The 13,915-nt window shown below is 51.8% G+C and overlaps 5 protein-coding genes across 5 annotated transcripts; 2 read left to right on the top strand and 3 right to left on the bottom strand.

Annotated features, from left to right (window-relative positions):
• Window positions 1-688: 688 nt before the first annotated feature.
• Window positions 689-1,962, bottom strand: GUITHDRAFT_157702 (hypothetical protein; the record flags this gene model as incomplete). The annotated part of the gene is made up of 2 exons (XM_005833919.1): window positions 689-721; window positions 1,111-1,962. 2 exons carry the CDS (start codon window positions 1,960-1,962, stop codon window positions 689-691), a joined length of 885 nt encoding a protein of 294 aa, XP_005833976.1.
• A 706-nt stretch (window positions 1,963-2,668) lies between these two features.
• On the top strand, window positions 2,669-4,203 carry GUITHDRAFT_162866 (hypothetical protein). The gene is made up of 9 exons (XM_005833918.1): window positions 2,669-2,810; window positions 3,140-3,195; window positions 3,359-3,418; window positions 3,476-3,532; window positions 3,581-3,625; window positions 3,674-3,763; window positions 3,829-3,904; window positions 3,953-4,014; window positions 4,074-4,203. Exons 1-9 carry the CDS (start codon window positions 2,744-2,746, stop codon window positions 4,116-4,118), a joined length of 558 nt encoding a protein of 185 aa, XP_005833975.1. The 5' UTR covers window positions 2,669-2,743; the 3' UTR covers window positions 4,119-4,203.
• Window positions 4,204-4,258: 55 nt separating this feature from the next.
• On the bottom strand, window positions 4,259-6,028 carry GUITHDRAFT_86594 (hypothetical protein). Its single transcript, XM_005833917.1, has 3 exons — window positions 4,904-6,028; window positions 4,648-4,853; window positions 4,259-4,596 (listed from the first exon to the last, which is right to left on the bottom strand). Exons 1-3 carry the CDS (start codon window positions 5,988-5,990, stop codon window positions 4,348-4,350), a joined length of 1,542 nt encoding a protein of 513 aa, XP_005833974.1. The 5' UTR covers window positions 5,991-6,028; the 3' UTR covers window positions 4,259-4,347.
• A 2,358-nt stretch (window positions 6,029-8,386) lies between these two features.
• Window positions 8,387-9,205, top strand: GUITHDRAFT_152262 (hypothetical protein). The gene is made up of 3 exons (XM_005833916.1): window positions 8,387-8,423; window positions 8,897-8,974; window positions 9,023-9,205. The coding sequence occupies exons 1-3, from the start codon at window positions 8,393-8,395 to the stop codon at window positions 9,112-9,114; spliced, it is 201 nt and encodes a 66-aa protein (XP_005833973.1). The 5' UTR covers window positions 8,387-8,392; the 3' UTR covers window positions 9,115-9,205.
• A 2,870-nt stretch (window positions 9,206-12,075) lies between these two features.
• On the bottom strand, window positions 12,076-13,406 carry GUITHDRAFT_107340 (hypothetical protein; the record flags this gene model as incomplete). The annotated part of the gene is made up of 9 exons (XM_005833915.1): window positions 12,076-12,099; window positions 12,151-12,222; window positions 12,277-12,324; window positions 12,367-12,487; window positions 12,535-12,614; window positions 12,665-12,712; window positions 12,791-12,805; window positions 12,855-12,955; window positions 13,004-13,406. 9 exons carry the CDS (start codon window positions 13,404-13,406, stop codon window positions 12,076-12,078), a joined length of 912 nt encoding a protein of 303 aa, XP_005833972.1.
• Window positions 13,407-13,915: the final 509 nt, after the last annotated feature.

Here is a 13,915-nt window from a genome sequence, read left to right as displayed (position 1 = left end):
GACGGAGAGAGGTGAACGGCTCTCCCTCGATCGACTGGAGTACATCTGAACGCCGCAGATCGCGAGAGGGAGAACAGCTGTAAAATATGTAGATTTACACAATAATCATAAAGATCCACATGATACATGTGTCATCACGATGGGCTTTGCGATTCGTCAATGCGCAGTTCGTCTCTGTCGTCTTCCCTCATTCCACAGCAATTGCAGTTGAACTTGTAACGACGCCTGACACGATTGCATGGGACATACTAGGCTTTATTTGTACAAGATACACGCAAAACAATATAAAACATCTCTTCCGAGAAAAAAAGAAACATTAACACCATCACCAATCACTGCTGGACGCAAGCTTTCCATCGCCTGGATTTGATCTTCTTCAAGTTTTCGAGGCCATCCACACTATTTCTCCTCGCAACGTCCGAGAGCTTCCGATATGACCGGCGAGGAGACGGAGGAGCGTTGTGACAATCGACGGTATCCTTTCGCTCCGGACTTGAGCTACAGGAAGCCCTCCTGAACCGAGCCTTCCCGACACGCTCGAGACGAGATTCCAGCAGGGGGTACGTGCGGACGATTTCCTCCAGATCGCTCTTCATGAGCTCGAACAGCTCGGTGACGTGCTCTGACCCTCTCTCGTGCTCCTTGTGCATCGGACCCAGGGCCATCACGTCTGCTGTCCGGTGTGCTGCTACCGTGAGGGCAACTTCCCCGAAAAAGTCTCCTGCAGAGCAGGTCAGGACCAACCAGTATCACAATCGTCATCGTCATCATGAACATCGTCATCATCATCATCATCATCATCATCATCATCATCATCATCATCATCATCATCATCATCATTCCCATCTTCGTCATCTCAGTGATGATACCTGAAGTGAGCATGTCGACTTTGCTTCCATTCACAGAGACCTGCACGTAGCCCGAGTGCACGAAGTACATGCTGTTGGCCTGGTCGCCTGCTCGGATGATGTAGTCCCCCTCTCGAACTCTGACGGTCTTGAGCACTTTGGCGATCTCATGCAGCAGCATGGGGTCGATGCTCTCGAAGATATCCAGCTTGCGCAGGAGGAGGAAAGCCTTGTGGAAGCTGTGCAGGCTCCCAGCTCGCACGTCTGGCGATCCGCTCTTGATCCACTGGTGCTCAAGGCACTCAGACGCCGTCATCCTCTTCTTGGGCTGCTTCACGATCGTCTTGAGGATGAAGGCCCTCGCCTGCGAAGATATCCCATCCCAATAGGGAGAGGGGAAGCCGAACTCGCCCTTGCAGATCTCCTTGAACAGGGCGGGCGTTGAGGTCTGGTAGAACGGAGGGAAGCCGCAGAGCATGACATACACGATGACACCCAGCGACCAGATGTCAACCTCCGGCCCGTAGACCTTGGAGCCTCTCGCGGGGTCGATCACCTCCGGCGCCACGTAGTTGGGGGTGCCGCAGGGAGTGGACATCGTGCTCCTTCCTGACATGACCTTGGCGAGCCCGAAGTCCGCGATCTTGATGGTATTGTAGTCCGGGGACGCCGGGTCTCCTGAAGCATACAGCAAGTTTTCAGGCTTCAGGTCTCGATGCGTGATACCAATGCTATGCAGATACTCGACGGCGACCAGGATGTCCCTTGTGACGTGAATCGCGTCTTGTTCCGAGAAGTGATTCATCTCAATGATCCGATCCATCAGTGTCCCGCCAGTAACGAGGTCCAGAACCAGAAAAAATTTCCCCTTCTCTTCAAAGACCCCGTGTAAATGCACGCAGTTGGGGTGCGAAACTCTCATCATCGCGTCGACCTCATGGGCCAAGCTCTTCTCATCGAACGCCGGGTCATCTTTGCTTACAACCTTGAGTGCGAACTGCTGCTTTGTGAAGACATCTGTGCAAAGTTTGACAGTTGCGAACGATCCCCTTCCTATCGTCTCTCCAACGTCGAAGTTTGTCCTAATCTCTCCTGTGTACGTTAATTTCACCATGGCTTTCTGCCGCCCTGCGCTGTGCTCTTTCCGAATTTACGGGTTTGCCGAGATTCCGAAAAGAATTTTTTTTCGCAAACAGGGGGTATGAATGATACCAAAATACCAAAATGTATTCGAAAACAGAGTTTTTCACTTCATGTCCCAAGTGACATCAGGCCGCGGCGTCAGCATGCATCCGGTCAAAAACTCTCAAAAAACGAAATGGCAACTTTTCGAAGACTATTTGGCATGTGTTGAAATCTTACGTGTAGATTTCAAAGTCTCCGATTAAGCTAACAAACATAACAAATATCTTTCGTCTTGTAAAGCGTGGTCAAAGAGATAACCCTACCGTACAGAGTGAGCGGATTTTAGAGGGTAGGGTGTTTTAACTTCTATCCGCAAAAAGCAGGTATCGACCCCAAGGGGTAGTTAGGTGTTGAAGGTCCGTACGAAGGGGGTATAGCCGATTATGTACAAGAACGGGTACTATTCAATATGAATTGTATGGGTACACCAGCAAGTACAGAAGTGATGGTGGGGTCAACAAACCTTACAAATTTTGTGCTGGTGGGTGGGGTGGTATCCGAGGCAGTCATCATCATCACGAGGATTCAACCTCCGAGCGTAGTCACCTGTCAGCACTTTACTCAAAGTTAAGTCAAAAATCAGTACGAGGACAATATGAAGTCTTTAGAGTGACTCGGGGGCCCTCACAGTGGCGGTTGCCGGGCCCCAGTTGCTCGGCCGGCTCAGTGTGCCCGGCACGTCACGGCGGCCGACCATAGGGTGCGACACGATGCCCAAGAAGGAAGGCGCCAAGACAAGGGAGGCCAACAAGAAGGCTGAGGCCGAGGAGGCCAAATGTGGGACCTCCTGCTCCCTTGCTCTCCTTCCCTCTTCCTGCTCCCTTGCTCTCCTTCCCTCTTCCTCCTCCCTTGCTCTCCTTCCCTCCTCCTAATCCCCTCCAACTCTGACCTCTCCGCCCAAGTCTTCTCTGCCTGCTTCTTTGCCGACTCAACCCACCTCACTCGTGCAGCCCGCTGTCCTGTTCACTCGTCTGAAAGTCTCCTCCATCTTCGAAACTTCATAGCTTTCACATTCAACTCATTTCTCCTGCTGCTTGTTACGAACACCACTTGTCTCTTGATGAACTCCCCTTTGAAAGTCGATGTCACTGACGTTTGCGCGCCAGCCCGAGCAGAAGAGGATGCCTATTGGTCGCAGGGATCCAAGGACGGCAGCAAGCAAGTATGTGGCTCTCCTTCCATCGGGCGCAGTCTGATCCTTGCATGCAGTCTGCCGCCGAGGAAAGCGCCTTGCGGAGCTCCGTAGGAAGGAGGAGAGGAAGAAGCTTGAGGTCATAGGATTTCCTTGTCTTGTGTTCATTCATGCTGGCATGCCCCACGTGTAGGAGGAGGAGTCTGCCTCCCTGTCCAACAAGAAGTCCACTCAGCCCGCCAAGGTCACACAGGTACAAACCTTTTGCCCTTGGAGTCTGCGAGAGCAACTGAACGTCCCGGTACAACAGGCGCAGATTGCACAAAACCTCATGTTCATGCCTCCCAAGAAGGAGAAGAAGAAGCCGGTGAGCTGAGTCGCAGCTCTCTGCCGCTGGGAGTGATTGTCCTCCAAGGAGCCAGAGATCGAGCGAAACATCAATCACCTAAGGATGGAGGAGGTGTGCCTGCTCTCGAGCCTCCGGCCGATCTTGAGTGTACAATTGTAGTCCCGCATGCTAGCAGAGAAGGGGATCCAGCGGAAGGAAGCATCTGGTGTCGATGCTGCGACCGACCTTCTCACCAACCTTAACACCGAGGTGACCCCAACTGAGCGAAGGACTATCAGCGCCTCGCTTCCTGTTGGCTGAATCGACGTGCCCAGGACGAGAAGTCGGATGCTCACCCAGAGAGGAGACGCAAGGCTGCATTCAAGGCGTACGAAGAGCGCGAGATCCCACGTTGATCGCTCGCTGACTTGTGAAGATTCCTCTGAAGCGCTGCTCCAGGTATCAGGGCTGAAAATCCGGGCCTCAAGCTTTCTCAAATCAAGGAGATAATTTTCAAGAACGTGAGTTTCCATGATGCGCAAACTGCGTGTTCTTGCTCACTCATTCTTGCGTGTGCCAGTGGCAGAAGTCTCCAGAAAATCCTATGAATCAGGAAGCTGCATAAGAACACAACCTCTGATTCTTCCGTGGCGAAGGTTTCTGTTGCGGACTCTTGAATCCCTTCTCTCAAAAATAAATTCTTTTCAATCAGCTCGCTGATTTAACGATCTGTCATATGAGAAGGTAGAGTTGGTGCTGACTATTCACCCATTCACTCATGTTCATTCACTAGAATGTTAATAGATTATGTACAAGCAGAAAGCTTAAGAAAAAAATATAAAGAAGAACTGTCTTCATTGCTGGATGCATCCTTTGGTTTTCTTCCAAACCTTGCTCTTTCCTTTCTTGAATTTGATGGCTTCCAGTTCGAGGTCAGGTGCGGATACGGGACTAACAGAAACAGGAGAGAGCACTGGCGAGCAATCGGAAGAGCCGGAGAAGACATGCTCAGACTCTGATGACGCAGTCCTTGATGGATTGTGGTTTGATGGACTTAGGGATTCTGACGGCCTGCGCGAAGAGATGGCTCGACGAACACGTTTCTGAAGAGATAAAAGTCAGCATGCGACAATGCGCGAGGGTATCTCGGTCACCTGGCTGACTTCAAGCATCCTTGTCTGGAGTACGGGGAACTTAGCCAAGATTTGTTCGAAATCGGATCTCATGAATTGGAGAAGCTCGGTAGGGTTCCTTGTGCTTGACGCCACGTTTGTGCGAGTCCCTGACTGTGCTCCAAGCGAGATGACGTCGGCAGTACGAAGTTCTGAGACAGTCAAAGCTACTTCCCCAAAAAAGTCGCCTGGAGAAAGACTCGTTAGAAAAAGCCCCTTGATAGAAAAATGATCTGACCTGCACCCAAACGGTCGATTTCATTCCCATCTACCATCACAGATACTGATCCACTTTGTATGAAGTACATACAGTCTGCAACTTCTCCTGATTGGATGACTTTCTCCCCCCAAGGAACTTGCTTTGGCTTTAACATGTTGATCACTTCTTGCTGAAGCTTGGGGTCGATGTTGTCAAAGATGGGAAGTTTCCTAACGAGCAAAAATGTGTGCAATGATCCATGCAAGGTGCTCACAACCGAGTCATTTGAGTACGCCTGATCGAACCAAATGTGATTCAAGCACTGCATTGCTGTAAGTCTCTTTGATCGATCAACAACCAACATCTTGGAAATGAGGTCTTTCGCTTCTTTCGATACTTGGTCCCAATAAGGAGATAAGAATGAATACTCAGCCTTCATAATCTGTTGGAACAATGCAGCTGTTGAGAACTCGAAAAAAGGCTGGAAGCCACACAACATAGTGTAGATGATGACTCCAACTGACCAGATGTCCACCTCAGGGCCATAACCATCGAAACCATCACTATTCAACACTTCAGGCGCCATGTAATTCGGGGTGCCACAGGTAGTCTTCATCGAAACGTTCTCACCCATATATTTCGAGAGTCCAAAGTCAGCAACCTTGACTGTATCATAGTACTTGGATTCTGGATCGTTGGACGCATAGAGTAGGTTTTCTGGCTTCAGGTCTCTGTGTGTGATACCGATGTTGTGCAGGTATTCCACCGCGTTCAGGACATCTCTTGTCACTTTTGCGGCCTGCTTCTCTGAGAAGAAGTCCAGGGCAATGATGCGATCCATGACGGTTCCTCCGGTTGCCAGATCAAGAATCAGGTAGGTCTTCTCGCATTGGTCGTACACCTCGTGCAGACGGAGGCAGTTAGGGTGCGAAACCTTCATCATAGTCTGGATCTCCTGCTCCAGAGATGATTGATGGAAAGAATTCATCCATTTGTCGACAATCTTGATAGCGACGAGTGTGCCCTTGTCTCTATGTCTTCCTTCCTTCACTGTAGCAAACGACCCTTTTCCCAGAGTTCTCCCAACTTCGTAGGTGCGATGAATGCCCCTCGACAAGATCGCCATGATAAATCGCAGCGGCCAGAAGGCCAAGTTCCCTCGGTGGTCAAGGAAGAAACACTATACTAGACTTGAGAGTATGAATGGAGATGATCCTAGGAATCAAATCGAACGCACAAAGATTCACAAAGAGCAGGGGCAGGACAACGTATGAGGGTGCACGAAGCGGATGGCTGGCAAGGGGGCAGATCGAGAAACCGGGCAAATGAGCAGGATATGAGAGGAAAGAAGGGGGCCAGAACAGGCAAGGGATAGAACGTTGAGGTTGCGATGAAAGGGAGGAGTAAACGGGAAAGGATGGGGGAGAGTGGGGGGATGGGCAAGGGGGTGAGGTGATCTCCGGGAAGAGAAGGGCAAGCAGGATCCTGACAGGGGGTCAGATCTTCGAGGGGTGGGGGGTCCAGTTGTTCAAGAGTCTCTAAACCACCGGTGTTAAACTACAAAATACCGGTTCCAGAATATAGAAATGTGCTATGTTGTAGGGGGTGGGGTACGTCGGGCACCCCTTTTTTGAGCGGATTCCATACCTGGCAGCTGATGACATGTCACGTACCCCACCCCTTGAATCATGGTTTTGCAAGTATCTCTACCTACACCCAACCCACCCCTTGTCAATCCAGTCTCCTACAGCAAAAGCACTTTACACGTACACCCCTCCCTAATTCATCAAATGTACCCCATTCTCCCATGTAATTTTCTCCATACACCACCTTCTTCATCACCCCCACCCCATCTCTACCCCTTCTGGATGAGCCTGCCCAGCTCTAACCAAAAAGTACACAAAAATACATTGATGACATGACCCCCAGCTACCCACCCCTGGTATTCTTAAAAAGAATGTACCTTTGACTGGTACCACGGTGGTCCTCCCTCCTTTCTGAGGGCCAGAGCCCCCTTGTATGCGGCTTTTTCTCTACCCCACCCCGACTGGTCGATCCTGCCCTGTAAGCGGGGATTGAGTGCAATGATTACACGTGTAGTAATATGGATACAAAGGTCAACGTGTATTCCGCTGACCGAGAGCTACCCCTTTTGTCAGATTCAACAAAAGGGTGGGTGCCCATGGAGGAAGAAATGAGGGAAGAAGTCATCCGAAGCGATCCCTTATCTCAACGCTCTATCATGGAAAGCTGAGAGACTTATCCCAACCGATGCCTCCTGCGTGCGTGACCAACAAACTCCTTTATTGCGAATATAGTAGTTTTCAGACAAAGCTCGAAGCTCGTGAGGGGTGATTGCAACGTTTCGAGTTCGATGACATCGCTTTAAGATTCCAGCTGACAGGATTTCCGACGCTTGACCGTTATGGTGTAACGAGATTTCGTGACTGGGTGCCTTCTTAAAGCTACTTGTGGCAGCGAAAAGACATCGTTTCGTCAATTTGTATACCAAAATAGACTGTCTGGTCGTCTTCGCGGAAGTTCGGTCCCCTTCGCCAGCCTGACGGCAACCGTTGATGACAGTCCGACGGTCAGAACTTCTTCTTCGTCATGGCCGCGACCGTCCGAGTAGCCGCTTCACTAGTCTCTGACTCAGCTGTGGCACGCGGCAGGCTGCCATACTCGGAGGCCTCCCGCGGGCCCCGGCCCGGCGCGGCGCGCCGGGCCGAGGCTTTGGCCCCAAGTTCAAGTACTCGTACCGTACTGGCCGGGCCACGCCCGGCCGTACGGTGACTGACCGTCTCAGTCTCAGTCCGATGACCGGTCGGGCGAAGCGTACGGTCGGACCGATAGGCTCCCGATGAACTCAAGTTCGAAACGGGATCGGCGTCCAATCCGATCATCGGATCATTCAATCGGCGGCGGCGGCCACGGCGGCGGCGGCCACGGCGGCGGCCACGGCCGTGACGCCGGGCCGCCGGGCCGCCTGGGCGGCCCGGCAGACCTTTGAGTAACTTAAGACCACGTACGGTACTACGGTACCGTACGCCGGTCACTGAGTCACTGAGCCGGCAGCCGCGCGGCCCGAACCCGCCGTGACTCTGCGGTCGTGACCGGGCCCGGCCGGTGCCGCCGCTGGCCTGAGTGCCGCACGGCCTGACGGCCTCAGTGACCTGCGGCCTGACACGGATTTTTAGTCAACCCACCCAGCTTGGAGGGCCGCAGAGGCTGGAGCTGTTGAGCTATAATAATATAAATACTGAGAGGAACAATACAAACACTACAGAACTCAATTCGTTTTCATACAAAAAAAAATATATGATTGAAAGTTTCAGTACCCAAAAATGATACGTTTTTCTACACTAAACGATTATATGTTGCGTCTTTGATAAATTCCTTCTGTACAGATTGTATAATTACAAAGCAAGGTTTCTACAATTTTAGAAGTTTATATGAATAAGGTACAAATAATAATGCATAAAACACTTGGAGGTTCTGTTTTAAAAGTACTGCAGCCTCGCCGTCGCAATGGCGCTTTCACATGCAATGAATAAGCTCGGTGAGCATGGCGCTGCTTCCTTCCTCTTGAGAGCACTCTCAATTTTCATCCTCTTGGGATGGGTTCGGCTCTCGCACGCGTAGACTGCTATGATGTCTTAATGCTCTACTTGCATTTGCTGTTCTGTTTTCCACTTCCGACTCCTTTCCTGCTTGACTATGTTCCAATATTATCCTTGAGTTGTGTTTGCAAACATATCTCGTAAATCGGTACGAGAAAGTCTTTATCTGTCTTTCAAATATCTTTCGGTGTTTTCCTTGATGTCATTGTATTGTACCCTGCGCGATACACCTCTGCTTACACGTCTGCTTCCTAGTGTAAAAACACTGCTTCGTCTGTTTTTTGCTTGTGTGTGTTGCAGTGGTCAAGCCTCTTTAGCAATCAATCTGTTTAGATAGTATGTTTCAGTTTTTTTGTGAACTATGGGATGCCCCTCTTAGGCATTAGCATTGTTATCTGATCCTTTGCCACAGGCCCAATTTGGGTTCAAGCCGTAGTCGGTGTAGCGGTGTGCTCTGGTCTTGGCTACGCCTCCGTTGTAAGCATTCGAAGTAGGCTTGAGATGCTGTCGCTTTGCTTATAGCTCACATGCTTTACAGAACCCCCCGGCCCCTCATCTACTCCTGAGTGGAAGGAGCATGCCAAGACCATGCCAAACCCACTCCGTGATCCTGAGGGAAAGCTGCGATAAATCTTGATGATGTTATAGCATCACTGCGAAAATATGTGCATGCGCATAGGTCCTGCCATGTGGCTGTTAAGGAATGAATGCGGTGTCCTGAGAGTAATGACATGAAAAGAGTTCATATCCAACTATCGTCATAAGCTGTATTTTGCTCCTCGACGCTGAGTATGCAACGAAAGCGAGCTTGTGGCTTTACCACTATTCAATGTTTCTTTGCTCTGATAACGAATAGCTATTCAGATCAATTCATTTGACCATGTTGCACATACCTGAGCTCTTGAAGGAGGAGAGATGCCGGATTAGACACTGTATTGCCGTACTTCTTCGCAAGCTCCTTACCTAGAGCGATCCTTTGCTGCGCTCTAAGTCACTTTCTCAAGATTGATCTTTCGCAAGAAGCTTACATCATATGCATCGATCGTATCTTTGCACTTTTGCGAGATCTCCTTCAGATCTTCCATGTCTTTGATCCTCTTCTGAGCTTCTGCCTTTTCATGCTTCTTGTATCTGTAGAGCTCAGAAAGATCTTCGCGAAAAGCCGTTTCAGCACTCTTCCCACCTGTCTGGATTTTTTCCAAGTTGAGCTTAAAGCCGTTTGCCTCTGCTTGTCTCGCATGGGGTAAAAGCGGCTGACGGGGATTCCCCGACTTGCTCCTTGCCGCGTCCTGACGCGATGATGTGACTCGCGAGTAACCTGCTGATCGATGTCTAGCTGGGGCGTCCCTTGAATGACTTCTATGTTCAGCTCTTGGCAGGCTGGGTCCTACCACCAGCCTCCCTGCCTCTGCTCCCCGACGGACAAGCGCAGTCTCTGTTGGGGCAGCTCGCCGGGCTCTGCTGGGCTGGGTCGAAGGACGAAGGAAGGGTTGTTCGTCTGCTGCTGAGGACCACTCGCTCCACGAGTCATCTGACGATTTCTCATCGCGCTGCTTCCTGTGCGCAGGAGGGCCATCAGACCGTCGGCGGTCAGACAGCATGAGGCTGCTGTGGCTGCTGAACGAAGGAGACGAGGAGTCGCTGCCGTCGGAAAGACTTGTTGACCTTACGTCCGATGAACTCTGATGAAGAGTGTGGTACCTCCGCCTTACAGGGCCGCTCCCTTCATAGAGCACCAGAGCATTTTCTTCCGCGCCTCTGCGGTCAGGAAAAAGGATTCAGGCTCAAACAGACTGTTGCTTTCTCAGGGTACCTTAAATGACGGTGTTGCTGCTGGCTTGCAAGGTCCTGAGATTTTACCTGAGGCCAATAAAGTCATCCAGCTGGAGAGCAGAAGACAAGAATCCAGTCTACACGGCCAACGAGAACAGAGTCAAAGGTTTAACTTAATTGCCAACCTGCCTCGCCTGGTGATCAGTCCTATCTCCCATCAGCTGGCGGGACATGGGTATCAAACAAGACGAACAGTAGCAGGGGAACGACAACGGTTACCTTCTTGATGCTTTGATCTTCAGCAGAGAACAGCTTGAAAACGAATGAAACCCCAGTCTTGTCTCCCCCGATCTGGATCAGATCCCCGACGCTGAGTGTCACTTGCCTCCAGTGTATTTCGACAGTGTTGATTTTGGATCCCTTGGAGCTGATATCTTTGAACCTGAAGACGTCGGACTTCTTGTCGTACCGTATGATGCAGTGATACCCCGATACCGACCTGCTCTCTTTCTCATTCAGGACTAGCCCGCAGTTCGCCGAGCGCCTAACAAGGCTGGTATCACCAGGAAGGGAAAACATTGTGCCAAGCTACCCAATCAGGACGTCTTGCTTTGTGTCCATAACCCAAACATTTCCCGAAGCATCCTGCAAGCCGTACAGACTGTGTCGTGTTCTTTCAACAAACGACTTGACAGCAGCTTCGCTCATGCAAACAGTGGGCATTCCCTCGAAGCTCATGATATTCTCTGTTGTCGACTGAGACTTTTCTGTTTTGACATCAGTCCTGGTCTTGGCGGAGGATATCGAATCGCCGGCTGCCATCGAGACGCCCTCCCCCTTGAAGCTGCGGATGACAACTCTCTCGGGCATCAGGTTCTTGAGCTTGCTTCTCTTCACAAAGGCTTCCACGTGCAGTAAGAAATAGAGAGAGAGAGGAGGAGAACGAGGAGGAGGAGGAGGAGGAGGAGGAGGGGAAGGAGGAGGAGAAGGAGGAGAAGAAGAAGGATACCTTCTTGGCCGTTGTCGAGTAGGATGAGAAGCCGCTCGTCTTCAGCATGCTTCGCTCCTTTTCTGCACAGAACCCTTCCCTTCAATCCATTCCTAACAATGGACAGTCGTTCAGTTTGCGGGAAAGCATCGTCCATGCTCTGAGGACCAAAATAACATGCAACGAGAGGAGATGGTACCATCGCTCGTTCTCTAGATCGACAAGCTCCACACGCTGCCCTCCCATGGCGTCATCCCACGCTACGGATGCCATGGGCACGTAAGGACTTGACTACCTCTATCATTCAAAGCCTTTTCACTTTCATGGCCCGACGGTGCTGCCGACGGTGTGTAGAGTGTAGTAGGCTAGCTAGAGTGTAGTAGTGAAGTCCTGAGAAGTAGAGACGTGTACTGTACGGTAGCGTAAGTAAGTGACATGAGTTGTGATAGATGCTGTTATCCCTTACCTGTCTGACACTGTTACTCTGACTACAAAGTCCCCAACTACTTGACATAGCCTTGTGCAGGAGCTCTGTCGGACATTCGGACGGTGCTGAGCCCTGCGTCTCGCGGCTCCCAAGATCGTCCCCTACTAGGTCTTAGCGAGTCGCGGCTCCAGGGCTAGGGTGTGGTTTCAGTGCTCACGAGGACTGAGAATCACCAGCTGATTGGACATGTATCGTTTAAGTTAGGCGCATCCCCAAACAGTGATGTCAGTGACGTCGTCTTGAGGCACAACCCGTAACTTAATGATGAAGGGCTATGAGCATTGTGGACACTCAGGGTAGTTATGTGCCGGGCTGATATATGCTACACTATGATAGGTCTACGTCACTTCCAGTCTCCCAGGCACGCCTGAGAACAAATCACCAACTCGCGAGTCAGCAGCATACCCCAGGGTCTTACTTGAAACAGCGTCAAGGCTGCGATGGCTGCCGTATCTGCTCTCAGTATTCTTGGGCCCAGACCGATCTTGACCTGAAGGCCGGGCCCGAGTCAGTTGCCCCTCCCCCGCTAACGCTGCAGCGCTACCGCCTGATGCTCTGCAAATCCGGACAACTCATCGTCTGACCAACCACCCTGCACAGGCGCATGAGGAAAGCAAGAGTTTGTCCTCCTTACCTCAGGCCCCACCAACATAGCGAACCTCGCTTCACCTTGCAACGCTCGCAGAGTATCCCAAGTGCCGCGCTCTCCGACGCGAGTTTCGTCACAGACCACAAGTTTGCGGTCTGATGGCCAGCTGGAAGGGAAGAATCAGTGACTACACGCTTAGGTCCCTGAAGTCACTTGAGCAGCAGCTTGTTCAGGGGCTGCAAGGGAACAAGGTCTGGTACATCCAGTCGTTCACATTGCTCAGATGCCTCCACCTGGGACAGGCTCGTCAAATGTCCTGCGCATGAAGGCAGGAGTTGATCACAGCAATCGACTGAAGCCTCTCGTGCTTGATCGACTTGACGATAGTCCTCTATCAAAGACCTTGTCACAGGAATCAGCGCAGGAGTGGCAAGCATGCCTGCGTAGAGACGGGCAGGATGCCCCGCACACCCAGTTCTGTTGCCTGAACCGCCAGCAACGTCAGAGCAAGAGGAAGCAGCAACCTCGAGCACCTTCTGCACGATGGCCTCCGTGGCGTCGCCCTTGACAGGGGCAAAGAGTAGCCACACGTCGCTTCCTGCTGAGAACGTGTGCCTCTGCTCGGTGACGGTTCCTAGGTAGGAGGGTCAGGCACGGCCGAGGGCAAGGGAGGGGACAGAACCGCGAGCTCCCTTCTTGTCAAAGTGATCCATCCGGCACCACCACTCCCCATCGCAGCCGTTGAAGACTTTGACGTGACTTCCTTCCATGACGCGCATCACTTTGTCGAGGTAGTGGCTCTGCGACGACTCAAAGTTTACCGTCGATCCGTGCAAGAGCTGTTGTCCTCCCACAAAGACCCGGATGTCCCTCCTGCCCGTCCCCTCCTGCCCACGATCTCGCGCTTGACTCACGATCTTCGCTCTCGCTGCAAGCTGGCGCTGAGATTTGGTCGAGACAGGAAGCCTTGCGCCGAATGGAGGTCGTCCTGAATGGAGGTAGGAGAAGCAGGGATCCCTTGCCATGCACGCCATCGAGTTCATGACCGAAGTGATCCCCAGAACAAGACCCCGTTGCCTGTTCATCCCTGGTAGGATCAGGACTGTGGAACCAACTAACTCTTGCTTCTTGCTGACTGACTGACTGATTGACTGACTGACTGACTGACTGACTGACTGACTGACTGACTGACTGACTGACTGACTGACTGACTGACTGACTGACTGACTACTTGTAGTTCTCTCCTCGTCTCTTGTTCTCTCCCTCCGTCTCGCAGGTTGGCTTCACTGTTCAACCACGGGGAGACGCTTCTTTACTGGGCGGACCCGGCAGGTGTCTAAATGAAGATGGAAAATGGTGGCAATGGGCGAGCCTGAGGGAGCGGGAGGATGAGACGAGGGGAAGCAGCGAGAGGATAAGGTTGTGAGATGAGAGCAAGAGAGCGAGGGAGCGAGGGAGCGAGGGAGCGAGGGAGCGAGGGAGCGAGGGAGCGAGGGAGCGAGGGAGCGAGGGAGCGAGGGAGCGAGGGAGCGAGGGAGCGAGGGAGCGAGGGAGCGAGGGAGCGAGGCTGACACTTGTCATAGGTAATCATTTG

Source organism: Guillardia theta (assembly GCF_000315625.1).
Source record: "Guillardia theta CCMP2712 unplaced genomic scaffold GUITHscaffold_28, whole genome shotgun sequence".
NCBI classification, from domain to species: Eukaryota; class Cryptophyceae; order Pyrenomonadales; family Geminigeraceae; genus Guillardia; species Guillardia theta.
Note: the sequence above shows the minus strand (reverse complement) of the source record. Positions and strands in the feature narration are given on the sequence as shown.

What these genes read in the sequence shown, in the direction of transcription:
- GUITHDRAFT_162866 (XM_005833918.1), top strand. Translation starts at nt 2,744, where the DNA reads ATGCCCAAGAAGGAAGGCGCCAAGACAAGGGAGGCCAACAAGAAGGCT. An exon ending in ATCACCTAAGGATGGAGGAG is followed by an intron (nt 3,626 to 3,673) that starts GTGTGCCTGCTC and finishes GTACAATTGTAG; the next exon opens with TCCCGCATGCTAGCAGAGAA. An exon ending in AGGAGATAATTTTCAAGAAC is followed by an intron (nt 4,015 to 4,073) that starts GTGAGTTTCCAT and finishes TGCGTGTGCCAG; the next exon opens with TGGCAGAAGTCTCCAGAAAA.
- GUITHDRAFT_86594 (XM_005833917.1), bottom strand. Translation starts at nt 5,990, where the DNA reads ATGGCGATCTTGTCGAGGGGCATTCATCGCACCTACGAAGTTGGGAGA. An exon ending in AATCGACCGTTTGGGTGCAG is followed by an intron (nt 4,854 to 4,903) that starts GTCAGATCATTT and finishes GTCTTTCTCCAG; the next exon opens with GCGACTTTTTTGGGGAAGTA. An exon ending in GGATGCTTGAAGTCAGCCAG is followed by an intron (nt 4,597 to 4,647) that starts GTGACCGAGATA and finishes TTATCTCTTCAG; the next exon opens with AAACGTGTTCGTCGAGCCAT.
- GUITHDRAFT_152262 (XM_005833916.1), top strand. Translation starts at nt 8,393, where the DNA reads ATGGCGCTTTCACATGCAATGAATAAGCTCG. An exon ending in ACATGCAATGAATAAGCTCG is followed by an intron (nt 8,424 to 8,896) that starts GTGAGCATGGCG and finishes CCTTTGCCACAG; the next exon opens with GCCCAATTTGGGTTCAAGCC. An exon ending in CTCCGTTGTAAGCATTCGAA is followed by an intron (nt 8,975 to 9,022) that starts GTAGGCTTGAGA and finishes CATGCTTTACAG; the next exon opens with AACCCCCCGGCCCCTCATCT.